Source organism: Macaca nemestrina, chromosome 15, assembly GCF_043159975.1.
Source record: "Macaca nemestrina isolate mMacNem1 chromosome 15, mMacNem.hap1, whole genome shotgun sequence".
NCBI classification, from domain to species: Eukaryota; Metazoa; Chordata; class Mammalia; order Primates; family Cercopithecidae; genus Macaca; species Macaca nemestrina.
The window spans coordinates 85,852,270-85,880,249 of record NC_092139.1 but is presented as its reverse complement, the minus strand read 5'-3'; the positions used below and the strand labels follow the sequence as shown (position 1 = coordinate 85,880,249).

The 27,980-nt window shown below is 46.6% G+C and overlaps 1 protein-coding gene across 6 annotated transcripts in view; it reads left to right on the top strand.

Moving 5' to 3' along the window:
- Positions 1 to 27,980, top strand: part of LOC105480733 (histone cell cycle regulator) — a 103,451-nt gene that overhangs the window by 49,281 nt on the left and 26,190 nt on the right. For all 6 annotated transcript variants that reach the window (XM_011739869.3, XM_011739870.2, XM_011739868.3 and 3 more), the window contains 8 exons: positions 234 to 319; positions 5,855 to 6,052; positions 8,099 to 8,260; positions 21,990 to 22,194; positions 22,580 to 22,684; positions 24,425 to 24,573; positions 26,891 to 27,052; positions 27,653 to 27,711. In XM_011739869.3, coding sequence (XP_011738171.1) covers positions 234 to 319; positions 5,855 to 6,052; positions 8,099 to 8,260; positions 21,990 to 22,194; positions 22,580 to 22,684; positions 24,425 to 24,573; positions 26,891 to 27,052; positions 27,653 to 27,711 — 1,126 coding nt within the window. The remainder of the gene's footprint in view (positions 1 to 233; positions 320 to 5,854; positions 6,053 to 8,098; positions 8,261 to 21,989; positions 22,195 to 22,579; positions 22,685 to 24,424; positions 24,574 to 26,890; positions 27,053 to 27,652; positions 27,712 to 27,980) is intronic.

The following is a 27,980-nucleotide window of genomic DNA, read 5'->3' as shown; positions in this document are numbered from 1 at the left end:
TAGCCAAAGGGTATAAGGTTTAAGTTATAGAAGATGAATAAGTCCTAGAGATCTCCCCTACAGCAGAGTGCCTACAGTTCACAATATGATATTGCATACTTAAAACTTTGCTAAGCGGGTAGATCTTATGCTCAGTGTTCTTATCACCAGGAAAAAAATAGACTTTATTTTTTAATATTTGGAAATAGTTGGCAGAAACTTTTGCATTCATTTATGTAACTCTGCTTTGCTAGAATCTTCTGAAGAAACAAGTTGAGACTCGGACGGCAGATGGTCGGAGACGAATCACGCCTCTCTGCATAGCACAGCTGGACACTGGGTACTGGTTCATTCCCCTTTCATGATCTTATCTGGTGAGATCTTCCTGTCTTCTTTCAGCGGTTAACACTTTCACGGTGAGGATCTTCATAGGCCCTTCACAACCTGACTGGTAGAACGTGGAAGCAAGGAAGTCGAGCTCAGCTTCCCAGAGTCTCAAAGCCCATACTCCTCCTGGAGCCCTTGTGCGCACCTGAATCATGTGGTGGGTGGTAGTGCTAAGGCAGCCAGCACATCTGCTGCACTTCACTGTTGCCAGGGCACCAGAGGACGCACAAGGAAGGCAGTCAGTCAGGTTGATTTTTTTTTTCTTTTTTTTCTTTCATAAAGTTATTTTTATGATTATGAAAGGTATATTTACACATGGTTAAATTTAGAAAATAGTAAAAGCCCAAAGAAGATAAAAACATTATCCATAATCAGATACAGTCACTGTTAACATTTTGATATCTGTATTTCCAGTCTTTTTTACCCCACTTGTTACTGTTTCTTGCCCATTCATCCATTTTAATAACTAGTACTCTGAGGCGTTTACTGTCTGATTATCCAGGTTCCCGTCCTAGGATTTGCTTAGCCAGTTCACTGTGGACTTGTATTGTGTCCAGTTTCTCATGATTATAAATGAGTCTTTGAGCTCACCTGTGATTCTCTCAGGATAACTTCTAGAAGTGGAATTACTGGGCAGAGGGTAGGGCTCTGAAACACATTTTCCTGTTGGGGACAGAGATGGGGAAGAGACTCATTCACCACTTGCTGTTGTCCCAGTGTATATAGTGAGGATTGTTTTTGAATTGATTATTCTTCCCAAAATGATGTGTGTTGATTCAAAAAAAAAGAAAGAAAAATGATAAGGCCCTATGTAAAAGAAATAGACCCCCACTGTCAAGGCAGTTCACTCTGGGTTTATTCTCATTCCACCTATCTGCTCAGGGCATTTGTAAGCCCTTCATAGAGACCACACACTTTAGGCCTCTGCGTTTTGCAGTTGTCCATCCACAAGCTATTCCACATCTTCCTTGGTGTCTGAAGAAACCTTCTCTTGTACAGTGTACAGATCCAGTCTCCTCATGTTAGATGTGCAGGCTCTGAGGTCCCCGTGAGTAGAGCCAGAACCAGGTCTGCTGACTCCCCACAGAGCACTCATTTTCTTTTGACTAAGTCTTTTTCCTATTGTGACCCTATAGGTGATAATGCCCCTACCTACCTTTTACTAGGACCAAGTGAGACCCAATGTGTGGTTGAGCTCTGAGCACACTGGGCCTGTGGGATGGGGAGGTGGTGGTGTTGATGGTGGCACTTTGTTCTGTGGATCCTTCCAGGCCTTACCTGGTGAGAAGGGGTAGGTCTGGTCTGGGGCCAACTTTCGACATAGGGTGCATATTTCTGGCACCAGGACCTGATTCCTTTGGTATTAAAAGCTTTTTGCCCTCCCAATTCCCACGTTCTAATAAACAAGTAGCAACAGAATAGGTCCTTATTAGCTTAGCTAATCAAGAAAAAAGAAAAAGCATAAATATGCAAAGTAGGTATAAGTAAGAAATAATAGCAGACAAATCAAAAAGATGAGAGACTTCTTTGCTGAACTCTGTGCAAATAAATTTGCACAGAAAATGGATAGTTTTTGAAGAAAATAAAATTACTAAAAGTGAAAAATTATTGTGGAAGAAATAGAGGACAAAGTTAACCCCACCAAAGCCACCAGACTAAGATGGCTTCACAGGGAAACTTTAGGAACTTTTCAGGAACAGGTAACTCAGGTAACCGTTAACACCATTTTAAATATTCTAGTGCATGGAGAAGAAATGTGCAAATTTTTATTTTGAAATGAACATAATATTTATATCAAAATCTTACAAGGATAAAACATAATAAATTCAAGATCACTCTCATTTCTGAACGTCAATGCAAAATCTAAGTGAAATAGTAACAAACAGAACCTTACTGCTTGTTAAAGGCTAATATACCATGACCAAGTGAGGTTTGTTTTAGGAAAGTAAGGAGGTTCAAATTTTAGGTAACTATTTAGTTCTACATATCAGTAGATCAAAAGAAAAAAAATTATATGATCTCTTTCATTGATGCTTAAGAGGCATTTTGGTAAAATTCAACATAATTTTTAAAACTCAGTTAAATGGGAGTAGGTGGATGCTTCCTTAACTCGATAAATTATCTTATTTCAAATTAAGTTCAAAAACTGAACAAATGCCTACTCTTGCAACTATAATTTAACATTGTTCTATAGGTCCTAGCCCATGTAGTTAGTCAAAGGAAAGAACAAATTGGAAAGGATAATTATTTAAGGATGATACGGTTTATAACAGAATCAACTGGAAAAGCTGCCATAGGCAATGAAAGAAGATAGTCAGGTGGCTGGATACAATCAACATGAAGTCAGGTAGCACCAACTATCCTCAGAGCGCATAAAGAAATAAGTCACATTCACAAATAAAATAACTAGGATGCAACCAGAGATGTAGACCTTAATGAAGAAAAAATTTAAAACCCTACGGAGAGGCTTCAAAGAAAACTTAAAGAAATAACTAGAAATTCATACCATTGATTAGCTAGGATGGCATCATAAAGATGTCAGCTCTCCTGTAGCCTATAAATTTAACCAGTACAAATAACCATAGGAATTTTTGGAATCAGACAAGGTAACTATAAAGTTATGCGGAAAACTCGGCTGGGCACAGTGGCTGACACCTATAATCCCAGCACTTTGGGAGGCCAAGGCAGGCAGATACCTGAGGTCAGGAGTTTGAGACCAGCCTGGCCAACATGGTGAAACCCCGTCTCTACTAAAAATATAAAAATAAGCTGGGAGTGGTGGCGCGCCTGCAGTCCCAGCTACTCAGAGGCTGAGGCAGGAGAATTGCTTGAACCTGGGAGGTTGCAGTGAGCCAAGATCGTGCCACTACACTCCAGCCTGGGTGACAGAGTAAGACTTTGTATCAAATAAATAAATAAATAAAATAAAGTTATGTGGAAAAATAAATAGAAATGGCTGAAATATTTCTGAAAAAGAAGATTAATCAGGGAAGACTAGCCCCACCAGAAATTAAAACTTAAAGGCTGTCATACTGAAAACAGTGAGATACTGACACATGAATACATAGAGCAGTGGAATATGATAGAATATCAGAAAATAGGCCCGAGTATTTATGGGAATTTTAAAGGTACCTTTTCACATCAGTGATAAAACATTAGCTAATTCAGTAAATGGAAGACAGGACTACATGCCCCCGCCCCACTGCTAGAAACAATGTTGGGTCCCAACCTCACAATTTATTACATACATTCTAAACAGCTTAGAGTTTGTTTAACTTTTTGTTGTTTAAAATATTTTTGTTTAAACTTTTAGAAGATTCCCTGGAAGAGTATTTTTTATAATATCAGAGGTCAAAAAATTATTTTCTGTAAGTGACAATTTAGAGTACACAAAAATTTAAAAATTTTAGTGCATTTAAAAGATAGACTGGCTGGGCGTGGTGACTCACACCTATAATCCTAGCACTTTGGGAGGCCGAGGCAGGCAGATACGAGGTCGAGAGATGGAGACCATCCTGGCCAACATGGTGAAACCCCGTCTCTACTAAAAAATACAAAAACTAGCTGGGCGTGGTGGTGCACCCCTGTAGTCCCAGCTACTTGGGAGGCTGAGGCAGGAGAGTCGCTTGAACCTGGGAGGCAGAGGTTGCAGTGAGCCAAGATTGCGCCACTGCACTCCAGCCTGGTGACAGAGCAAGACTCCATCTCAAAAAATAAAAAATAAAAGTAAAAAGGCCATAAATAGTTGAAGCACAATATCCCAGGGAAAATATTTCCTACCATATAAGGAATGTTTTTTAATATGTAAATAGCTTTTACAAATCAGTAATAAAGACCAATAACAAAAAAGTAGACAAAGCATATGAACATGCAGTTCACAAAAAGAAGGAAGTCAAGTATTTCTGTCTTTTTTTTTTTTTTAATTGAGGTGAAGTCTCACTCTTGCCCAGGCTAGAGTCCAGTGGTGTGATCTCAACTCACTGCAGCCTCTGCCTCCCAGATTCAAGAGATTCTCCTGCCTCAGCCTCCCAAGTATCTGGGATTACAGGTGCCCACCACCATGCCCGGCTAATTTTTGTATTTTTAGTGGAGACAGGGGTTTCACCATGTTGGCCAGGCTGGTCTCGAACTCTTGACCTCAAGTGATCCACCTGCCTCGGCCTGCCAAAGCGCTGGGATCACAGGCATGAGCCACTGCGTCTGGCCGGAAATCAAGTATTTCTATTTTGAAAAAATGTCGGCTGGGCATGGTGGCTCGTTCTTGTAATCCCAGCACTTTGGGAGGCCAAGACAGACGGATCACAAGGTCAGGAGATTGAGACCATTCTGCCTAACACGGTGAACCCCCGTCTCTACTAAAAATACAAAAAATTAGCCGGGCATAGTGGCGGGCTACTTGGGAGGCTGAGGCGGGAGAATGGCATGAACCCTTGAGGCGGAACGTGCAGTGAGCCGAGATCGCACCACTGCATTCCAGCCTGGGTGACGAGTGAGACTCCATCTCAAAAAAAAAAGAAAAAGAAAAAATGTCAACATCACTCATATGAAAATTAAAGTAAGATACCATTTTTCTTCTGTCAGATTGTTAAGTGTCAAGAAATTTGATAAAAGTGTTACTAAGCACCTATGTGGAGAAATAGGTGCTCTCATACATGGCTTATAATTTAAACCTCTGAGGAGGGCACTTTAGAAATATTTATTCCAAATCATCAGTGAACATTTCATTTGCTGCTACAATTCCACTTCTAAGAATTTATCCCATGTATTATGTGAATCTTAGGTGTAATGACAATTGTTAGAATTTCATAATTCTTTGAGCAGCTAATGTGTGTTCTAAGAGTGTCCTACACCAACTACTTTAGTCCTGACAGCAACCCCATGGGGAGAGTCCTGACACTTTGTATTTTGCAGACATGACTGGAGGCACAAGAGTAGTTGGAGCAAGTCACAAGCTTGCAAATAGCAGAGGAGTCAGACCTGGCTGTCCCAGAATCCTCAGTTTTGACACTGCAATACCTTGCGTCCTGGTGTAGCAGCATCTGTTATAGAAAAAGCTGGAGACAGTCTTGTGGTCCCTCAGTAGAGGCTGGGTTAGGTATATTATGGCACACCCACCTAGTGGCATGCCCCCTGGCCCTTCATGAAAGGGAGGCCCTTTCTGTATTGCTGCATTTCATTCCTCCTAAGACGTGTTTGCACAGTTTAACACCTCTGAGATTTGGGTGTGTTGTACAATCAATGGCATCTGACAATTAGTAGCATTGTTTTCTTTCTTAGTAGTACATATAGAACCTGTAAATCCTAGATTCAATTAAATATATAGTATATTAAGTGGCTTTAATTTTCTTTTTACTTTTCTGTAACTTTGCAGATTTTCTGTCATGAAAACCTACTGCCTTTGGACCTAGAAAAAAGTTATTTGAATGTATAAAGTACTGGATGTGGCACCTGACTTTCAAGGCTGACTTTTGTTCTTACTTGATGACAGGGACTTCTCCACGGCATTCTTTAACAGCATCCCCCTCTCGGGCTCCTTGGCGGGCACCATGCTCTCTTCTCACAGCAGTCCACAGCTACTGCCACTGGACTCCAGTACCCCTAACTCCTTCGGCGCCTCGAAGCCTTGCACAGAGCCTGTGGTGGCTGCCAGTGCCAGACCTGCAGGCGATTCTGTCAATAAAGACAGGTTAGTGGGTGCCAAGGCTTGTTCCTGTCGCTGGGGAAAGTTCAGGTTTGCACATGGTTTTGAGGACAGAGAATTTTATTCTGTTTGCACTTTGTGGCCCCTCCAGTGAAAAAAGAAAGAAAAAAATGCTTGATTTGAAATGGGGACTTCTCAGAGGGGAGGACTTGTTCAGTGAGTCTCTGATGCACAGGACCATGAGGATTTCACAGAGAGTGTATCAAGGCTGACCAAGGGTCAGGCTGCTAAGGGTGGGAGCTATCAGTGAAATGCTACATGCTGCAGAGTCAGCCCCACCTGGCAGCTCTACACTGGAGGTCCTTCACATTTCTGGGGCCTCAGCCTCCACTTCAGTCTGCTGAGCACATCACAGAGCATCCATCCTAGGCAGGGTGCTCCTGTGGAAAGGCATAGACTCCCCTCGTACTCTCAGAATTATATTCACTCACAGAGCCTGTGTCTTCATCCATCTTTACTTGGAAACCAAATTAGAAATCAGAACCAGACAAGCACAAATGAAAGCCAGGAGTGAATGTTTGCTCAGCACCTGCTCTAGGTTACATACCCTGCTAGGCCTCAGGCATCGCAGGGGCTTAATTGGTGGGTCCTCATCCTCAGGGAGTGTGTAGGCTGGTAGGGGAGAGGCAGCCACAGGGTTGCAGGTGGCCCCTCAGGTCCCCTGGGTAGAAATGGCTAGCCATCCAAAGAGGGGCTGGTATCTCAGGGTCAGGGAGGTGCCTCAGAGGGTACCCTCCACAGGGCTCATACAGGCCTACCAGGGGAGGAGGCCTGGGTATTAGGGGCAGCAGCCCCCCAATCCCCTCAGGAAGGCCAAGAAGAGGGAGAAGGCCAAGGTGTCTGTGCTGGATCAGGTAGTCTAGGCTTTTCCCCAGAATGGAGACATAGAAGGCTTTGAGACCTCCATTTTAGGAGAGTGACTCTATTAGGTGGTGGTGCCCCAAATTGGCCACTCCCTGGCACATACAGCTGATACCATCAGAGCGATTCTCTATTGGTGGAATGGAGTCTTGTGTTACTGCAGCCCCCTGCTTCTGGGATACAGCTGATACCGTTAGAGCAATTCTCCATTGGTGGAATGGAGTCTTGTGTTACTGCAGGCTCCTACTTCTGTGTGCTAGCACCATGGCTGTGGAGGCATGCCCAAACATTAGGTCACTGTCCTGGGGGGATCCTGAGAGGGTAGGAAGAAAAGACTGAGCAGCAAGACCAGTGAGGAAGCAAAGCATGCCAGGAAGAAGGGGGCCTGGGAAGGATAGACCATGCCAGATCTGAGAACTGCTTCGGGGATGGCCCATTCTAGGGGCCACAGGTCATGGAGGAGAAAAATGGGGCTGTCCAGGCAGGTGGGAGTGGAAGTTCGCCTGGGTGTGCTCAGGAGGAGGCACAGTAGCCATGGTCCCAAAGCATGTTATGTGGGCTTGGACATGAAGGATGGACCGGGCAGGCTTCTGCCTGGTCTCTCCTTTCTCTGTGGAATAGAAGACAAAAGCTGTGCGATGAGCACTTGGAGCATAATGCCAAGAATGTGACACTGTCACAGGGAGATATGGGAGGGGCCACCCAGGATGGAGGATGCCTGACTAAGGGTAAAGGCCAGGAGCAGACCATGGCTTCAGCACCCCAGGTGCAGGCTTATCTCATGAGACTCATTGTTGAAGTGGGAAAGGTGAGCGGTTGGAGTGGTTTGGGGTAGAGGTGCTGTATTTAAGTTTTGGAGATAGGGTAGTATGACTAGAGAAAAGGGCTGTAAGAACCATGTTCTAGGCCTCATGTTTCACGCAAAAGCTCTCAGAACAGTGCAAAGGGGGGAAATGTGTATGCATTTGCTCACAACCTTCTCGGTGTCCATAATTTTAACACATTAAAATTTTAAAGAAATGGGAGTAGTAGATTGTATCTTGAAATTTTTTGTGTTTATGGAAGTTTGATGTTTGTGCCTTTTTTAGTAGGCTCCAAATAATGCAAATACTAGACCTCCAGATCCTTTCAGGATTGTGCTTGACATGCCTCCCCTCTTCTTCACCCCAGTATGAATGCTACCTCTACTCCTGCTGCATTGTCACCTTCTGTGTTAACGACCCCGTCCAAGATTGAACCCATGAAAGCATTTGATTCCCGGTTCACAGAGCGGTCCAAAGCCACGCCAGGTGCTCCTGCCCTGACCAGCGTGACTCCAACAGCCGCGGAAAGGTAGGTGATAGCTGCAGGACCCTGAAGGACCAGGGAGGGTGCAGGCATGGGTCAGCAGCACAGTGGCAGTGTTTCCACCAAGCAACATGCCTTCCTGTTGGGGAAAAGACTCTAGCCGCTCAATACATGGGAGCAAGACTGCAGAGCCCTTAGTGAGCCACCAGGAGAAAGAGGTGGCTCCTTCAAGTGGGAGGGTGGCTGGAAGGAGCTGTGGGGAGGACACAGCAAAAGAACCACATGGGCAAAGGCACAAGGATTGGTCAGTGCAGAGGCTGGACTGAGAATAATGGTGTTTGGATGGAGCCCAGAGTTTGCCCAGAAGAGAGTGTGAGATTAGTTGGAGAGGTGAAGGCTCTGATATTGATACATCATGGAAGTGATGGCCTTCCACTCAGAAACTGACCAGAGGTAGACAGCTACAATAAAAATGATGTAGGTAAGGTCTTTATCAGATTGGCTTCTGAGCTTTTGTGGACACTATGCTGCTTGTCCATTCTCTGGGTCTCCCCTCAAACACAGCTGTGACATCATGCAGGCTGTAGTTCTTTATTTCTTGGAGTTTTGCGGTAGTGCATCCTCCTGAGGTGGCCAGAGCTAATGTCTGCAGCCTCTGCCACTGGCCCTGAAGTTCTCTGCCTCTTGAGAGGGCCCCTTCCTCCAAGCCTGACTCGACAAAGAGCTAAGTTCACATCCCAATGAGTCAGAGCCTAGGAGAGAAGAGGCAGCTGTGGGCTGGGCTTTGGTGGCTTAAGAGCTGTCCCTTAAGAGTTGCACCCCACTGCGAGGTTTATAGGGCTCAGCAGCCCTGGGCAGACACAACCTAGCCTGTGCCACCATCAGCCAAGTACAAGGACACTAGTCAGAAACTTGTAGTAGCCACACAGCCAGCAGGTGCCCAATAAAAGGAGCATTTGCATGTGACCTGTCCTTGCAGTAGATGGTGATTTGGAGCTAAAGCCACAGCATGCTATCTCTGGGGCTTTGCTTATGAAAAGTTCTGTCCAAAACTGCATGTCTGGACAGGATTTATTCTCCTTGGGAAACAGTTCCTGGAAGCTAGCATGGGAGGACCCTTTCTGCAAGTTTGATGCTATATCTGTAAACTTGGTGTGGAATCTTCTGGTCTACTCTGTAATCTCATCATGCTTGTTTCATAATTAACTCAGTGCAGGCCACATGCGGTAGCTCATGCCTGTAAACCCAATGCTTTGGGAGGCCAAGACAGGAGGATCGCTTGAGGCCAGGAGTTTCAGACCAGCCTGGGCAACATAGTGAGACCCCCATCTCTACCAGAAAAATTATCCAGGTGTCATGGCACATGCCTATAGTCCTAGCTACTCTGTTCACTGCAACCTCTGCCTCCCAGGTTCAATTGATTCCCCTGCCTCAGCCTCCCAAGTAGCTGGGATTATAGGCGCCCGCCACCACACCCGGCTAATTTTTGGTATTTTTAGTAGAGACGGGGTTTCACCATGTTGGCCACGCTGGTCTTGAACTCCTGACCTCAGGTGATCCACCCGCCCAGCGTCCCAAAGTGCTGGGATTACAGGCGTGAGCCACCGCGCCTGGCCTCCCTGCTTCTAAATACTTTGAAATGCTGGATTAAATGCAACCCTTGTCCCTAAAATGAATGACTGGTTCACAAGAAAGGGCAGTCCCCAGAGCCTAAAATCTAAGAGTGAACAAAAAAGAGCAGCGGGCAGAACTGCACCATGGGTGCATGGCTAGGGGTCTTGACTGAGGACCTTGAGTTTTAATGACCACATCGACTTGAGACAAAGCCTGGGGTCTAAGCCATGTAGGAGCTGGAATTAAGTCACCAGCATAAAGTCAAGCTGCTTAAAAAAGTACTGAGGCAGACACTGGGAAAACCCAACTGACAGCACAAGAACTAGCAGAGAAGTTGGAATGTCGCAGCCTGTTTTTGGGTTGGGAGAACCCTTGAGACTGTGTAACCACAGGCCTGCTGTCTTGTGGATTCAGGGCCAGTTTAACACTACCTGTGTTGTCTAGAAATCACCAAGCCGAGAAATGAACACAAAGGAGATCCTGGTCTAACTGACATCCAGAGGCCCTTGGCAGAAATGCATATCCACCCTGCAGTGACATTCCCTGGGCCAGGGTGTACAGCGTTACCACTGATAAAGCACTGCTTAGATGATCATAAAATCCAAAGTCACAAGAAGAAACAGCGTGTCATGCGCAAATGTCAGGAGACATACTTACTGGGAGACTTAGGTTTCTATAAACCTGTGATCATAGAATTGTCAGATGGTACTATAAAATATGCTTAAGTCTTGAAAGACATGAAAACTAAAACAAAACGTGAGGAAAGATTAATACTCTATTCTATAAACAAAAATTAACTCAAAAGGGAACAAAGAACTAAATGTGAGAGCAAAAACTATAAAACTCTTAGAAGAAATAGATAGAAATCTTTGTGACCTTGGATTAGGCAGCTGTTTCTTAAATATGACACCTAATGCACAAACGACTAAAGGAAAGAACCGATAAATTGGACTTCATCAAAATTTAAAACTTTTGGCTGGACACAATGGCTCATGCTTATAATCCTAGCAATTTCAGAGCCCAGGACAGAAGGCCCAGTAATTCAAGACCAGCCTGGGCAACATGGCAAGACCTCATCTATACAAAACCATTTTAAAAATTAAAAGCTTGGCCAGGCATGGTGGCTCACGCCTGTAATCCTAGCACTTTGGGAGACCAAGGTGTGTGGATCACCTGAGGTCAGGAGTTCAAGACCAGTCTGGCCAACATGGTGAAACCCCATCTCTACCAAAAATACAAAAATTAGCCAGGCATGGTGGCAGGGGCCTGTAATCCCAGCTACTCAGTAGGTCGAGACAAGAGAATTGCTTAAACTCAGGGGACAAAGGTTGCAGTGAGCAGAGATCACGCCACTTCACTCCAGCCTGGGCAAAAGAGCAAAACTCCCATCTCTCAAAAAAAAAAAAAAAAAAAAAAGCAAAGCTTTTGTGCTTCCAAAGGCACTATTAGAATGGAAAGACAACCTACAGAATGGGAGAAAATATTTGCAAATCACATCTAATTAAAGTTCAGAATTTAAATTATATAAAGAACTTTTACAGTTCAACAATAAAAAGACTAATAACACAGTTTTAAAATGAGCAGAAGATCTGAATATAAACTTCTGCAGAGAATATATACAAAGCACAGGCACATAAAAAGACAATCAACATCATTAGCCATCAGGGAAATACAAAGCAAAACTCCAGTGAAATACTTCATACCCATTTGGAGGTCTGTAATTAAAAGATCAGATGGTCAGATAATAAGAAGTGTTGGTCCTATAAACCTGTGATCATAGAATTGTCAGATGGCGCTATAAAATATGCTTAAGTCTTGAAGGACATGAAAGCTAAAACAAAATGTGAGGAAAGATTAATATTCTATTCTGTAAACAAAAATTAACTCAAAAGGGAACCCTCATATACATGCTGGTAGGAATGTAAAGTCTTTTAGCACCTTTGGAAAACAGTCTGGAAGTTCCTTAAATGGTGAAATACAGAGTTATCATCCGACCTAGCAGTTCCCACACCTAGATACATACCTAAGAGAATTGAAAACATATATCCATGCAATAACTCATAGATGAATGTTCACATCCGTACATAATAACCAAAAAGGGGAAACAGCCCAAAGGTCCATCAGCTGATGAATAGATAAACAAAATATGGTCTACCCATACAACAGAATATTATTCAGCCATAAATAGGAAGGGGGTGCTTACATGTGCTACAATAACGATAAACCTTAAAGACATGCTAAGAGAAAGAAGCCAGTCACAAAGGATCATAGGTTGTATGATTTCATTGATATGAAATGTCCAGAATGGAAAATCCATAAAGAAATTAGAGTAACGGTGGTTGCCAGGGTCTGGGGGAGGGAGGATAAGGAGTGATTACCAATGGGTACAGAGTTTATTTTCGGAATTATGAAAATGCTCTGGCATTAGACAGTCTTGATGGTTGCATAACCTTATGAATATACTAAAAGCTGATGATTCTATACTTTAAAGTGGCAAAGTTTATGATATATGTATTTATCTCAATAAAAATTAATAATACACCATCAAAAAAGACCAGATTTGGAAATGAACCAAAAAAATTACTTTTAGAAAAGAAAAGTAATAATCATTGCAGTTTAAAAGTCAACAAGCATTTCAGAGAGCAGATCAGAGCCAGATGAAAAGAACATTCAGTCTACAAAATTGGCCAGAGTGCAACAGAGGTGAGGAGGTGGAGCTGAAAACAGAGCAATGGAGAGGAGTCCCCCCAAGAGGATGTGCTGCAGGGCAGTTGCCAATAGGGAATTAAGAGGCTTCCCAGAAGGTGAAGAAACCTCAGATTTTGAAATGGAGCAAGTTCTGAACAAAATAAATAAAACGAATTCCCCACCTGAGAGAAACTACAGTGTGCCACAGACAGAAAGTCCTGCTTACTGAGGAAGACACTCATGTTTGCTTTGCGGCTTTCTGTGGCCCTTATCTCTCATGTAGTGCATACCCTGAATGAGAAGCCAGGAGGACAGCCCTTGGATTGGCTTCTGGAGACAAAATCTTGACTGTACATCTTGAGTCCTGGTGCTACAAGGGTTGGTCCCTCAGCAGCTGTGTCCACAGGGTCTCACAAGACTGTCCAGCCATAAATACAGCTCTAGCAAGATCTATATAATAAGGGGCTGCCATCACATTTGTCATCCTCAGCTTCTCACTTGAAAGTGGCAGTGAGTGAGCATTCACTTCGAGCTGAGCTTCCTGCTTTCCTGACAGAATGAGTATAGTGAGCTTCTAGGAGCCTGGTGCTGAGTTCTCAGGTTGGGTTAGATTCTTATATGAGGAAAATGAAATAAAACAAGTCCCAGTATCTTTAACAAAGGCCTTACAGAAAATGCAGATACTTTCTTGATGTGGCTGTTTTCTTGTATTGATTCTCAGTGAAAACCAGGAGGAGCCCTTTAAAACACCCATCAGTGGAGGCCTGGTGCAGTGGCTCATGCCTGTAATCAATCCTAGCATTCTGGGAGGCCGAGGCGGGTGGATCACTTGAGTCCAGGAGTTTGAGACCAGCTTGGTCATCATGGCGAAACCCCACCTCTGCTGAAAATACAAAAATTAGCTGGGCGTGGTGGTGCGTGCCTGTAGTCCCAGCTACTCGGGAGGCTGAGACAGAATTCCTTGAACACAGGAGGCAGAGGTTGCAGTGAGCAGAAATCACTCCACTGCAGCCTGGGCAACAGAGTGAGAGCCTGTCTCAAAACAAGAACAAAAACAAAACAGGCCAGGCACCGTGGCTCACGCCTGTAATTTGGGAGGCCGAGGTGGGCAGATCACCTGAGCTCAGTAGTTGGAGACCAGCCTGGTCAACATGGTGAAACCCCGTCTCTACTATAAAAATACAAAAATTAGCGGAGTGTGGTGGCGAGAGGCTGAGGCAGAGGAATCGCTTGAACCCAGGAGGCAGAGATTGCAGTGAGCTGAGATTGTGCCATTGCACTTCAGCCTGAGCGAGACTTGTCTCAAAAAACAAAAACAAAATGAAACAAAAAACACCCATCAGTGGAGATTTTCTTTGTTTTTTTTTTTTTTTTTTTTGCGACAGAGTCTTGCTCTGTCACCCAGGCTGGAGTGCAGTGGCGCGGTCTCTGCTCACTGTAACCTCTGTCTCCCAGGCTCAAGCAGTTCTGCCTCAGCCTCCCTAGTAGCTGGAATTACAGGCATGTGCCATGATGCCCAGCTAATTTTTGTATTTTTAGTACAGACGGAATTTCACCATGTTGGCCAGGCTGGTCTTGAACTCCTAACCTCAAGTGATGCGCCCACCTTGGCCTCCCAGTGTTGGGATTACAGGTGTGAGCCACTGCACCTGACCTTCAGTGGAGATTTTCTTTGAGGCACAGTATCATGCAGTGGTTAGGGGTGGTGCACAAAGTAATACACCTTGCAGGTTAGGCCCAGGTCCCCACTTCCTCAGAGAGGGAGCAGGGATGATCTTGAGACACATGGTGTTTCTGAGTCCTTCTCCTCTCAGGCAGAATGGACCTCCCAGGAAAACCCTCCTCATAGGATGTATCCCTTAACCTTAGGCCTGTAAAGCCGTATCTTGGTCCTTGTCTCATGGTGAGCAGCACATGTCAGCTCCTGCTATTGTTCCTTCATTGTGCGTCACAGTAGTTGGGCAGTGAGACCCCTGCAACCTGACTGGCACTTCCTAGCCAAGAGCCTCAGGTGGGTTGGGAGCCAAATGCTAGCCTCCCAGGTACAGGTTAGCAACCCTGGGTGAAACTGTGGGTCTTCTGCTCCACCCTCCCCTAAGGCCAGGTGTCAGGCAGAAGCACTAGGGAACATAGGGACCTGAGGTAAGTGACTACAGGGCAAGTAGTCCTGAACAGACAGAACCTAGGATGGAGCCCATTTGTAAGCGGGGCAGCCCTGGCCAGCTGTGCTCTTGCTTCACAGATGCCTAGACCCACTGGGCAGATGCTGTAGATCGATTTACCTGGCGCTCCCAGGGATACTGTAACAACTGGTACAAGCCCACATGCAGGCTGGGGAGGTGCAGTTCCCAGTGGGCCACTGGCCCCAGGGTCCCTGAATGGGGCATCTGTCAGAGGCAGGAGGTGGGGAGACTCCTAAGGGCTCTCACGGGTCCCAACCAGAGAGGGTGGAGCAGCTGGAGCTCGGCAACGCCAAGCAAGTGAATGTTATGGGCCAGTGCTGCGGTGAGCTCAGGAAGCCACCGCACACCTTGGAAACTTAGGTGATAGTAGGACGTTGCCGTGACATTCTTGTTGTATTTTACAAAATGATAGTTACATGAAAGTCTGACTTTTTTCCATGTTTCACAATAGGATTCTTCCATTTTAATACATGAAACCCTTTCAGATCAGTCTGAACCAGGAAAATTCATGTTAGAAAAAATTCGAACAAGCTAATATTCTATTTCCATATTCAGAACATCTGAGAGAAAGCATTTTTGACTGTTCCAAAAGCTTATTTAACAAAAAATTTAATATGAAAATGTACATGACCTGATTTTTACAACAGAGTAAAACAAGTTCTTTGGAGAGGCAAATGCCTGACATTTAAAAAAAAATAATTTAAAAAGGATTTTGAGAAGCACTGACTCAGGGCTTCCAGAATATTAAACTACACCCACAGGTGGATGCTTTGCCCCGTTGTAGGACATTAGAAGAAAAGGGAACAGGCTCTTCAGTTTCACAGAGCAGTGTCATGGGCCTCTTGTCTTCCCAGTTTTTCACATGGATACAAATGAAAAGAATCCAGGATTCTACACGCTAGTATGTGTGTGTACCTGCCCACATTTCTGTGGCCTGGGGTGACCAGCAGGGAGAACAGCTGAAGACAGTGCAATCCAGGATTCTACACGCTGGTGTGTGTGTACCTGCCCACATTTCTGTGCCCCGGAGTGACTAGCAGGGAGAACAGCTGGAGACAGTGCCCAGAGGAAGGGCTAACAGCCAGAGGCTGGTTAGCAGTGGGAAGGCAGGCAGGGATGAGGGCTCTTGGATGCTAGACAGGAGCATGACTCATGGTGAACTCCTTGAGGAAATAAGATCAGTGATAGCACCTGTGATCCAGGGAGTCTGTCACATTTAGAGATGTTTAACACAGCATTATGAGAAACATTTACCCACTTCTTCAAAAGAGAGGTGTTGAGGAAGTAAGCTATTCATTATGTTGCCTCTCTTTAATATTTATAAGTAAAGGTGCCCCTCTGTATCCATGGGTTCCACATCTGTGGATTCAACCAACTATGGATCAAAAATATTTGGGAAAAAAAAATCCACAGAGTTCCATAAAGCAAAAACTGAATTTGCTACAAGCCAAGTACTACTATGAATCCATGCAAATAAAGTTATTTGTAGGCATTTTACTATGTATATGTGATCTAGAGATTATTTAAAATATATAGGAGGTTGGCCGGGCTCAGTGGCTTACGCCTGTAATCCCAGCACTTTGGGAAGCCAAGGCAGGCAGATCACCTGAGGTCAGGAATTCGAGACCAGCCCGGCCAACATGGCAAAACTTCGTCTCTAGTAAAAATACAAAAATTAGCGGGATGTGGTGGTGCGTGCCTGTAATCTCACTACTTGGGAGGCTGAGGCAGGAGAATCACTTGAACCTGGGAGGCAGAGGTTGCAGTGATCCAAGATCATACCTCTGCATTCCAGCCTGAGCAACAGAGTGAGACTCCGTCTCAAAAACAAACAAACAAACAAACAAACAAAAAAAAGTTACGTAAGTACATAGGAAGCTGTGCCTACATTATATGCAAATACTAAATGATTTTATATAAGGGACTTGAGCATCCTTGGATTTTGATACTCCTGGGGGTCCTTGAATCAAAGTATGATTAGGATATAAATAAATACAATCAGAAATGAAAAGGGGCATTAGTACCAACCGTACAAAAAGGATTTCGATGGCATGATATTTCAATGTATGCCAATAAAGGCCAGGTGCAGTGGCTCACACCTGTAATCCCAGCACTTTGGGAGGCCGAGGCAGGTGGTTTACCTGAGGTCAGGAGTTCGAGACCAGCCTGGCCAACATGGTGAAATCCCATCTCTATTAAAATTACAAAAAATTAGCCAGTTGTCATGGTGCACGCCTGTAGTCCTAGCTACTCGGGGAGGCTGAGGCATGAGAATTCCTTGAGCCCAGGAGGTGGAGGTTGCAGTGAGCTGAGATTACGCCACTGTACTCCAGCCTGAGCAACAGAATGAGAACCTGTCTCAATATTTAAAAAAAAGACAGTGCAATCCAGGATTCTACACGCTGGTGTGTGTGTACCTGCCCACATTTCTGTGCCCCGGAGTGACTAGCAGGGAGAACAGCTGGAGACAGTGCCCAGAGGAAGGGCTAACAGCCAGAGGCTGGTTAGCAGTGGGAAGGCAGGCAGGGATGAGGGCTCTTGGATGCTAGACAGGAGCATGACTCATGGTGAACTCCTTGAAATAAATAAATCCACCTCCCGGTTTCACGCCATTCTCCTGCCTCAGCCTCCCGAGTAGCTGGGACTACAGGTGCCCGCCACCACGTCCGGCTAATTTTTTACATTTTCAGTAGAGACGGGGTTTCACCATGTTATCCAGGATTGTCTCAATCTCCTGACCTCGTGATCTGCCCGCCTCGGCCTCCCAAAATGTTGGGATTACAGGCGTGAGCCACCGCGCCCGACCCACAAAATGTTTTTTTTTTAATTATTATTTAATTTATTTAAGAGATAGTGTCTTGCTATGTTGCCCAGGCTGGAGTGCAGTGTTATTCACAGGCATAGTACCACTACTTATCAACACAAGAGTTTTGACCTGCTGTTTGCAGTCTGGGCAGTTCACCTCTCCTTAGGCAACCTGGTGGTCTCTTGCTCTCAGAAGGTCACTATACTGATGCTAAACTTAGTGTGGACACCCAATTGACATAGCACACTATAGCTCAGAACTTCTGGACTTAAACAATCCTCCTGCCTCAGCCTCCAGGTAGCTGGGACTACAGGCAAAAATGTACCTCTTAAGTAATGAAAGTTGAAAGATGAAAATGCCCCTTGTTCATGGGCTGCAGAATGTGTGTTGTGTTAGTCGGTATGAAAACAACATTTATCTCTGTCAGAGCTCTTGGTTGACCAAGTGCATTGCCAGTGAGCAGGAATCTTTTGAAAGGAATCTTTTTTTCTGAGCAGTAGGTGTCAACATTGGGCTTAAAATATTCAGTAAACCATGCTCTAAACAGATGTGCTGTCATCTAGGCTTTCTTGTTGCATTTATAGATTTAGCATAATTCTTAAGGGCCCTAGGATTTTTGGAATAGTTAATGAGTATTGGCTTCCACTTAAAATCACCAGCTGCATTCATCCCTAATAAGATAATGAGCCTGTCTTCTGAAACTTTGAAGCCAGGCATTGACTTCCCTTCTCTAGCTAGGAAAGTCCCAGATGACATCTTCCAATAGAAGGCTGTTTTACCTACACTGACAATCTGTTGTTTAGTGTTACCACCTTCATCCATGATCTTAGCTAGATGTTCTAATACCTTGCTGCAACTTGTACATTAGCACTTGCTGCTTCACCTTGCCATTTCTTTCCTTAAACCTCATGAGCCAACCTCTGCTAGCTTAGGCTGTGGCTTAAGGGAGTGTTATGGCTGGTTTGATCTTCTATCCAGAGTACTAAAACGTTCTCCATATTAGCAATAAGGCTGTTTTGCTTTCTTTTCAAACATGTGTTCAATGGAGTAGCACTTTTAACTTCCTTTAAGAACTTTTCCATTGCATTCACACCGTGGCTAACTGGTGCAAAAGGCATAGCTTTTGGCCTGTCTCAGCTTTCAATGTGCCTTCCTCTTTAAGCTTAATCATTTTTAGCTTTTGGTTTAACACTTACTTAGAGGCCATTGTAGGGTTATAGACTGGCCTAATTTCAATATTGTTGTGTCTCAGATAATAGGGAGGCCTGGGGAGAGGAAGGGAGACAGGGGAACAACCAGTTGGTGGAGCAATCAGAACATAAATGCCATTTATTGATTAAGTTCACCATCTTACATGGATGTGGTTCACAGTGCCCCAAAACAATTACAAAACTAACATGAAAGATCACTAATGGCAGATAACCAAAACCGATACAGTAAGAATGAAAATGTTTGAAATATTGTGAGAATTGTCAAAATGTGACACAGAGACATGAAATGAGCACCGGCTGTTGGGGAAATGGCACCAATAGACTTGCTTGATGCAGGGTTGCCACAAACCTTCAACTTGTAAAAAAAAAAACGTAGTCTCTGTGAAGCACAATGAAGTAAAGCACAGTAACACGAGGTGTGCTTCTGTACTTATTCAGAATTGTTCTCCTTCATCTTTATCACTGTGTAATGTCCCTCTTTATCCTTGATAACTTTACTGGCTCTGATGCCTGCTTTGCTTATGTTATGTAACTACACCAGCTTTTTTTGATTAGTGTTATGGCGTGTCTTTCTCCAGTCCCTGCTTTTTTTTTTTTTTTAAATAGACTTTATTTGTTAGAGCAGTTTATGTTCACAGCTAAATTGAACAGGAAATACAAAGAGTTCCCATATGCCCCCCACCCAACACACCCATAGCATCCCCCACTGTCAGCATCCCCCACCAGAATGGGGCACATCATCACCCAAAGTCCATAGTTTACATTTGGGTCTACTCTCGATGTTGTACATTGTATGGGTTTAACCAATGTATAATGACATATATGTATCATTATCATATCTTACAGAATAGTTTTTTGGTTTCTTTTGAGACAGAGTCTCGCTCTATTGCCCAGGCTGGAGTGTGGTGGCACAGTCACATCTTGGCTCATTGCAACCTCCGCCTCCCAGGTTCAAGCGATTATCCTACCTCAGCCTCCCGAGTAGCTGGGATTACATGCGTGCGCCACCACACCTGGCTAATTTTTGTATTTTTAGTAGAGATGGGGTCTCACCATGTTGGCCAGGCCAGTCTCGAACTCCTGACCTCAAGTGATCTGCCCAACTTGGCCTCCCAAAGTGCAGGGATTACAGGCAAGAGCCACCAAACCCAGTCAGATTAGTTTCAATGCCTTAAAAATCCTGTGCTTCATATAGATACTCCTTCTCCCCAACCCCTGGAAACCACTGATCTTTTTATTGTCTCCATAGTTTTGCCTGTTCCAGGTTGTCATATAGTTAGAATCACCCCTTTTCTTGTATTTATTTATTTACTTATTTTTTACTCTTAGAGATGGGGTCTCATTATTTTGCCCAGGCTGCTCTCAAGCCCCTGGACTCAAGCGATCCTCCTGCCTCAGCCTACCAAGTAGCTAGGACTATAGGCATGAGCCACTGTGTACATCTGCTATTAATCTGTCTTTGTCTTTTGTAGTTAAAATTAAATTTTAAAAAACATAAACCCATTTGTTTTTTCTTTTTTTCTTTTTTTTTTTTGAGACGGAGTCTTACTTTGTCGCCAGGCTGGAGTGCAATGGTATGATCTTGGCTCACTGCAACCTCTGCCTCCTGGGTTCAAGCGATTCCCCTGCCTCAGCCTCCCGAGTAGCTGGGACTATAGGTGCACACCACCACACCTGGCTAATATTTTGTATTTTAGTAGAGACGGGGTTTCACTGTGTTGGCCAGGACGGTCTCAATCTCCTGACCTCAGGTGATTCACCCGCCTCGGCCTCCCAAAGTGCTGGGATTACAGGCATGAACCATGGCGCTCGGCCACATAAACCCATTTCTTAAAAACATTTTGCTTTTTTATCCATTTTGTCAGTCTTTGTATTTAATTGGTATATTCAGAGCTTTCACATTTAAAGTTGTTTGATATAGTTGTATTAATATCTGCCATGTTTTAGCATTTATTCTTTTTTTTTTTTTTCTTTTCCTCTGAGATGGAGTCTCACTGTTGTCCAGGCTGGAGTGCAATGGCACACCATCTCAGCTCACTGCAACCTCTGCCTTCCGGGTTCAAGTGATTCTTCTGCCTCAGCCTCCCCAGTAGCTGGGATTACGAGTACCTGCCACCATGCCCAGCTAATTTTTGTATTTTTTAGTAGAGATGGGGTTTCGCCATGTTGGCCAGTCTGGTTTTGAACTCCTGACCTCAGGTGATCCACCCACCTCAGCCTCCCAAAGTACTGGGATTACAGGCGTGAGCCACATGCCTGGCCTTATTCTTTTTTTTAATCTTCACTTCTTTTTATCTTCTTTTTCTGCCTTCTCTGGTTTTAACTGAGTATTTTATATGACTCAGTTTTCTCAGCCAGGCACGGTGGCTCACGCCCGCAATCCCAGCACTTGGGGAGGCCGAGGCAGGTAAATCACCTGAGGTCAGGAGTTTGAGACCAGCCTGGCCAACATGGTAAAACCCCTTCTCTACTAATAATATAAAAATTAACCAGGCGTGGTGGCACACACCTGTAATCCCAGCTACTTGGGAGGCTGAGGCAGGAGAATTACTTGATCCTGGTAGGCGGATGTTGCAGTGAGCCAAGATCACGCCATTGCATTCCATCCAGGGTGACGAGTGAAAATCCATCTCCAAAAAAATAATAATAAAATAAAAATAAAGTTTCTCTTCTCTCAGCATTATTAATTATGCTTTAAAATAATTTTTTAGTGATTGCTCTAGAGTTTACCATAAACATTTATAACCTAATTCTACTTTCAAAATAATATTATACCACTTCATGGGTAGTAGAAAAAGTTCCCCTCTCTTTCCTTCCTTGCCCTATGACATTGGTACCACTTATTTCACTCATTCATAAACTATAGTCGTTCAAGACATGGTGGCTGTTATTTCTTTGAACAGAAAGTTGTCTCTTAGATCAGTTGGGAATAGGAAATATAAAATATTCTATTTTATGTTCGTTTTTTTTTTCTCTAACACTCTTCCTTTCTTCATGCAGATGTGAGTTTCTGGCCTGCATCATTTATCTTCTCTCTGAAAGACTTTTAACATTTCTTGCAAGGCAGGTCTTCTGGCAACAGATTCCGGTGTCTCTTTGTTTATTTTTGTCTGACAAAGTCATTATTTCTCCTTTATTTTTGAGGCATAATTTCACTGGACACAGAATTCTAGGTTGGCAAGAGGTTTGTTTAAGCACTTTAAATATTTCACTTCATTCTTTCTTGCATGAATGGTTTCTGAAGGGAAGTGTGATGTAATGTTTTTGTGCAGGTTAAAAGAGCAGAACCTTGTGAAAGAGCTGAGGCCCCGAGACCTCCTGGAGAGCAGCAGTGACAGCGATGAGAAAGTCCCTTTGGCTAAGCCTTCCTCACTGTCCAAGCGAAAACTTGAGCTTGAGGTAGAGACAGTAGAGAAGAAGAAGAAAGGGCGGCCTCGGAAGGACTCTCGTCTCATGCCTGTGTCTCTGTCTGTCCAGGTGAGGCCAGTGGGTCCATTCTGCCTTCTTTAGCCCACCTTTCTGCACTTAGAGCTTGAAGGCCTTGTGTGCATAGTAAGCCTCAGCTGGGTGGGGCACCTTGGGAACCAGCTAACTTAGACATGCAGCCCCTGGAATGTCGCATGGAGGCCACACTCTCCCTCAGACCTGCCCTTGACTCACCCAGGGCCCTTGAGCAGGTTCCCTGGCATCAACTGGCTTGTCTGTAAGGTGAGGATTCTTGTAGCATTCCCCTCTGCTTCCTCCCTCCCAGGGTGGAAATGCCCTGGTCGTAGGCCCAGCCTCACTTCTGGGTGACTTGCCTTTACCAAATGCTATCCTGTAGTGTTAAAGCAAGGCTCAGGAATGTTTCTGGCTCTTCCAGTCTCCAGCTGCCCTAACCGCAGAGAAGGAGGCCATGTGTCTCTCTGCACCAGCACTTGCACTGAAGCTGCCAATTCCAGGCCCCCAGAGAGCATTCACCCTCCAGGTAAGTTCTGGGACCCTGCCAGTTCTCCGTCAGGCACACCCAGAGATTCTCTGTCCCCTACCACATACAAACCCAATCTTGTCACTTCCTTGGAGATTGGTTTCCAGTGGCTCTCCATCACCTTCTAGGGGAAGTCACAGCAGATCGGGGTACGCACCAACTCTTAGCAAAATTGCCAGCCTCCACTCTCACCCACCCATGGCCTCCGTCTGGCTTTGCCCTTGGGGTCCCAGCTGCTGGGGCTGCCGTTACCACCACATGTTCTGATGCTCTTCAGGAATCCTCTCCTGACTGCAAGCCACCTCCATTTCCACACACAGCCGTGGGCAGCCTCAGGCTTGGTGTCTGTGGGACTGTGTAGTCATGGTCTATCTCCCAGCCATCCTGCTAGCTTTGTCTTCTCAGTGTCCGGCGCAGTCATCATCAGAGTTGTTTGAGCTCTTGGAATGGAAGCTTGTAAGCATGTGGTTATCCAAAACACAATTCTGGAGTAAATAATCCTTTATACCCAGAGCCCTCCTGGTCACTTGGCCCAGCACAGTATCTAGGCCTCTCCTGCCGTGGTGCCGTCACACACACTGCTGCCTGTCTGCATACCCTTGTACCTCAGCTCAGGTGCCTATCCTCGAGCAGCCTTCTGGGACCCTGTGTGCGGGTCACTTTCCACTGGCTGCACACTGCTCTGAGCCCAGGCTGGTCCTCACAGGGCACCAGAGAGCAGGCGTCAGCCCTTGCTACCATAGGTCCTTCTGGGCCACAGTGCAGAGGAATGAAGCGGGGAAGCCAAAAGGTAGGGACCCACAGGGTTTGTTCTTATTGCTGGTGTGAATGGAGGCAGGGGCCCTCCCATGGTCAGCAGCGCTCAGATGTGCTCTTGCACTCAGAGGTGTTCTGACGCAGGTTCCCTCCTGGGTGCCCTGCTTCTCAGCACAGAACTCTCCCAAACTCCTCCAGCCCTTCCCCTAGGCATCTTCCCCTCCAAGCACTGCTTGGGACTGTCGTTTCTGGGTCTGTGAAGGGGGCAGTCGTCCCTCGGCCCAGCTCACCCACTTGAGTGGCCGCACAAGCACAGACTGGTGGTTCTGCCTATTTTTCCGTAGGGAAAATCTATTGTTCAGCTCTCCACACACGCATGCGGCTGAGCCCATTTGGTGCCAGACACTGAACTAGGTGCTTCTCATACATGCTGTGCCATAAACACCCCTGCCAGTTTAGTCTCATTTGAGCAGACCAAGTCTCACCACCACAGGAACTGGAGAGCCCCTTTGGGGGTTTTCTAGACATTCCCTCCACGCACTGACATGGTCTCTAATCTTGCCAAACACTGCCATCTTTGAAGATTCTTCAAGTAGGAGGCTAGAAACCCAAGTCTCAGTCCTAGCTCAGTCCTTTGCAGTGTGCTTTTGGACACGTTACTCCCTTGTGAGATGAAGTGGCAGGGTTGGGTGACTTTGGGGTCTTTAACCCTGGCACTGCTTCTCTTCTCTGGCTGTTCAACTACACAGATGACAGGGTAGAAACCAGCTCCCAGCATTCTCACTGCCCTGGGGGCCACATGTGTGGCCCTCTGGGCCTCCCGCTCAGCCCCTTTGCCCCGCCTGTCCTCCACCTCCTCTGTTGGCCAGCCAGTCTGCCTCTATATCCTGCTGCTGCCTTGGGGCCCCAGGCTATAGAGCCTTGGAGCATGTTACCTGGGCTGCGGCCCTTGTCTGAGCAGGCCCGTTTGTTTACTTCATCCAGGTCAGCTCCGATCCCTCCATGTACATTGAGGTGGAGAATGAAGTGACAGTGGTGGGGGGCGTGAAGCTGAGCCGCCTGAAGTGCAACCGGGAAGGGAAGGAGTGGGAGACGGTACTCACCAGCCGGATCCTCACTGCTGCGGGCAGCTGGTAAGGGCGGGCAGGTCCTTAGCCGGCCCAGGTGACACAGGCACACATGCCATCATTCTGGGCCTGGGTCTGTCTAGGGGACGTGCATGACCCTGGGAGCGCCAGCTCCCACAGAGGCTCACACCAGGCTTCACTCTAGGCCAGGCATATGTGCTCGCCATCTCAGTCCCTGCAGCACCCAGCAAGGTCAGCGTCAGTATGCCTGTGTTATAGATGGGGAAACTGAGCCCCTGAGGATTACCCAGGCCAGGCTTTGAACCTGATGGCCTGATTCCCTCGTCCAGCCAGATCCCCAAAGTCTCGAGTTCCACGCTAAGGTGTGCCTGGCTCACTTTGACCTGAGCTGGTTCCTTTTTTGGATCCTAGATTTCCATCCAAGTTGGTCAGGATGAATTTCTGACTGTCCCTGAAGTCCCCATCCCAGCCCATTCCAGATTCTGCACTGTGAGGGGCACCTTGATTCAGTGATTAGTCACCCAGTATCTTCCCCTAGGTTCCTGGAACTGTACGTGATCCCTGTCCCTGCCTGTGTTCAATATGGAAGGGGAACCAGTGTTTCTCCTCAGTTTCCTGCCTGATATAGCGTCCCAGTTAGGACCATGTGGGAGACACTCAGAAGAGGTTTATAGACATGACCACTTAGATACAGTCATCGTAATTACACCCTTAATCATCTGCCATGAGGTCCCATGTAAATGCTTTTACTTGTGTCAAAGCATGTGGCCTTAGGTCTTAGACCACAATTCTTGTGGTCCCTGAGTGAGTTTGTGTTGTTAGGCCTAGGGGACCCCACTGTTTGTTCTGTTCCTCCCTCGAATTCCCCCTCTGGATGAGCCAGCTAAACTCCCGGTCCCAGGCACCTGTGTGTCAGATACTGCCACAGGCTCCCACTCTCTGTCCCTCCCCCCAAGGCAGGTGGCTTCCCCAGCTGAGGGCTAAGGGGTGTCAGCACAGCCTCTCCCACAGTGACATAGCAGCTGTGGGGCAAGCCTGCTGGACCACCTGGGACCTCCCCTTCTGCTCAGTCCTGCCCAGTTCAGGCCCAGCCTGCAGACCTGCTCCCCATTGTTACAGCCCAGAAATGATGACTTTCTTTGCGGTGGACTGACTTGAGGCAGGCTCTGACCACCAGAGATGGGCAGATAGAATTCAGTCACAGTACCAGCCTGGCCAGCGTAGTGAAACCCCATCTCTACCAAAAATACAAAAATTAGCCAGGCGTGGTAGCGTGTGCCTATAATCCCAGCTGCTCGGGAGGCTGAGGTAGGAGAATCGCTTGAACTGGGGAGGTGGAGGTTATAGTGAGCCAAGATCACGCCACTACACTCCAGCCTGGGTGACAGACTGAGACTCTGTCTCAGAAGAAATAAGAATTCAGTCACAGCACTTCGGAGAGCTCCCTGCTGCCCCTGCTGCTTAGAGTGTTCTCTGATTCATACTCTCCAAGTAAACATTTGTAAACAAAAGCATCTCACTTGCCTCTCCCTTTTTGGAGCCAGTAGCAACAGTGTCTCATTAGGAAAGCGGTTGGCAGAGCTCCTTTCTTAACTGACCTCCTTGAGCCTGCTGGGGTAACTGGCTTAGCAGGATAGAATTGACACAAAGTGGGGCTCTGGGTGGCTACTGTGGCCAGGATCTCACTATACTGGTTGCACATCTGCTACTGCTGACTGAGGTCTAAGCTCCAGCCTCACCCTGGGCCTGTGGCTGGGCCTTAGGGGGCTCTCTCTGGGAAGGCAGCAGCCTGCTTGTGCAGGGCCCTTCCAGGGGCCTGGTGGTCACTCAGAGGAGAAGCTGGACAGTGTCCAGACTGTTCTGTAAGGCACTCCTTGTTTGAGAGCGACATGCATCTCCCACGCCAGCCAGACAGCCTCTTGGACACAGGGGTGCATGCTGTCATCCCTACACTTCTCTTAGCCTGCCTTGTTAGAGACCTTCTCAGGACTGGTCTGACTAGTTGCAGCCAGGAGACTGTCCTGCGGGTACTATGTGGCCTTATCCGATAAGCAAGGCATGTTTCCTGGGTGATCATCAGAGGCATTGCTCTCCAAAGCCCCCACACCCTTTGGTCAGCATCAGCGTGAGCTTAGGAAAGCACGGGCAGCCTGTGAAAAGAGGACAGAAACCTCTTTCATCCAAGATCTCAGGGAGGCTCCACCAGCCCCACCCTAACCCAATCCACCTTACCCTCTGACTGTACCTGCTCAGGGGAGGCTCTTGTTGGCCCCAGGCAGAGGAAAGGCCCACACATCCAGGGCTACTGTCTTGGCTGCAGCACCCAGCCCCCATGACACCTGCCCCCACTCTGTCTTCTCAGTGACGTGGTGTGTGTCGCCTGTGAAAAAAGGATGCTGTCAGTGTTCTCCACCTGTGGTCGCCGTCTCCTCTCTCCCATCCTCCTGCCGTCCCCGATCTCTACTTTGCATTGCACAGGCTCCTACGTCATGGCGCTTACTGCTGCGGCCACACTGTCTGTCTGGTGAGAGGCAGGCGCAGGGTGGGGTGGGCTCCAGCTAGGGCAGGACAGGGCTGTGCAGGCCCCACCTCAATGCAGGGGCAGGGAAGGCAGTGGACAAGGCTGGCCATCAGGCCCCAGAGGAGGCCCTGAGCAGTTAGTGATATTGCTTGTGTTGGGTGCCCTGGCTAGGCTGAGGGCTGAGGGATGTTGTGCAATGGGGATGGAGGCAGCTTGCCTGCTCGATTATCTCCTTACTGGAGCAGCTCATGCAACCAGTTGCATTACCAGGGTTCTATGTGGGGTTCATCATAAGTGGAGTCTTAGCTGGCAGAGTGTGGCCATGTTCCTGATGTGGCTGCTGTGGCCCAGCTTCCCCCAAAGTGGTATGGGCGCTGAGGGTTCCCTGTGGCTCTGTTGCCTGGGCTGTGTGCTGCATCCTTATGCAGAGGGAGTGTAGTGGCACATGGAGAGCAGAAGCCACTCGTAGCCCAGAGTCCCTCTCACTAGGAGCAGCCAGGGTTAGGGGCGCATGCAGTAGGGACCAGGGTGTCTGAGCGGCTGAGGCACACTCTGATGTGTTTACTTGGTTGGTGAGTAAACTGTTCCCTGTCTCCCTCCTAGGGATGTTCACAGACAGGTGGTTGTGGTGAAAGAAGAGTCTCTACACTCCATTCTGGCAGGTAATGCAGGCAACAGGCTGCCCCTACTCCCCTGGGGGCCCAAGTTCATGTCTGATGCTGCAGAAGGGCCCCGCTCAGAGAGCCAGGCTCTGGCCTCAGCACAGAGCTCTCAGTGAGGCAGGAGGTGCGGTTACGCTGCAGGAGACACACACTTTTTGGGGACATGTTTGAATGGGTCCCCAAGAGGTGACAAGAGCCTGGTGTGTGGCAAGGAGAATGGCTTGCCCTCCCTATTTGCCAAGGCAGTGTTGACGCATTTGCTGCTGGGA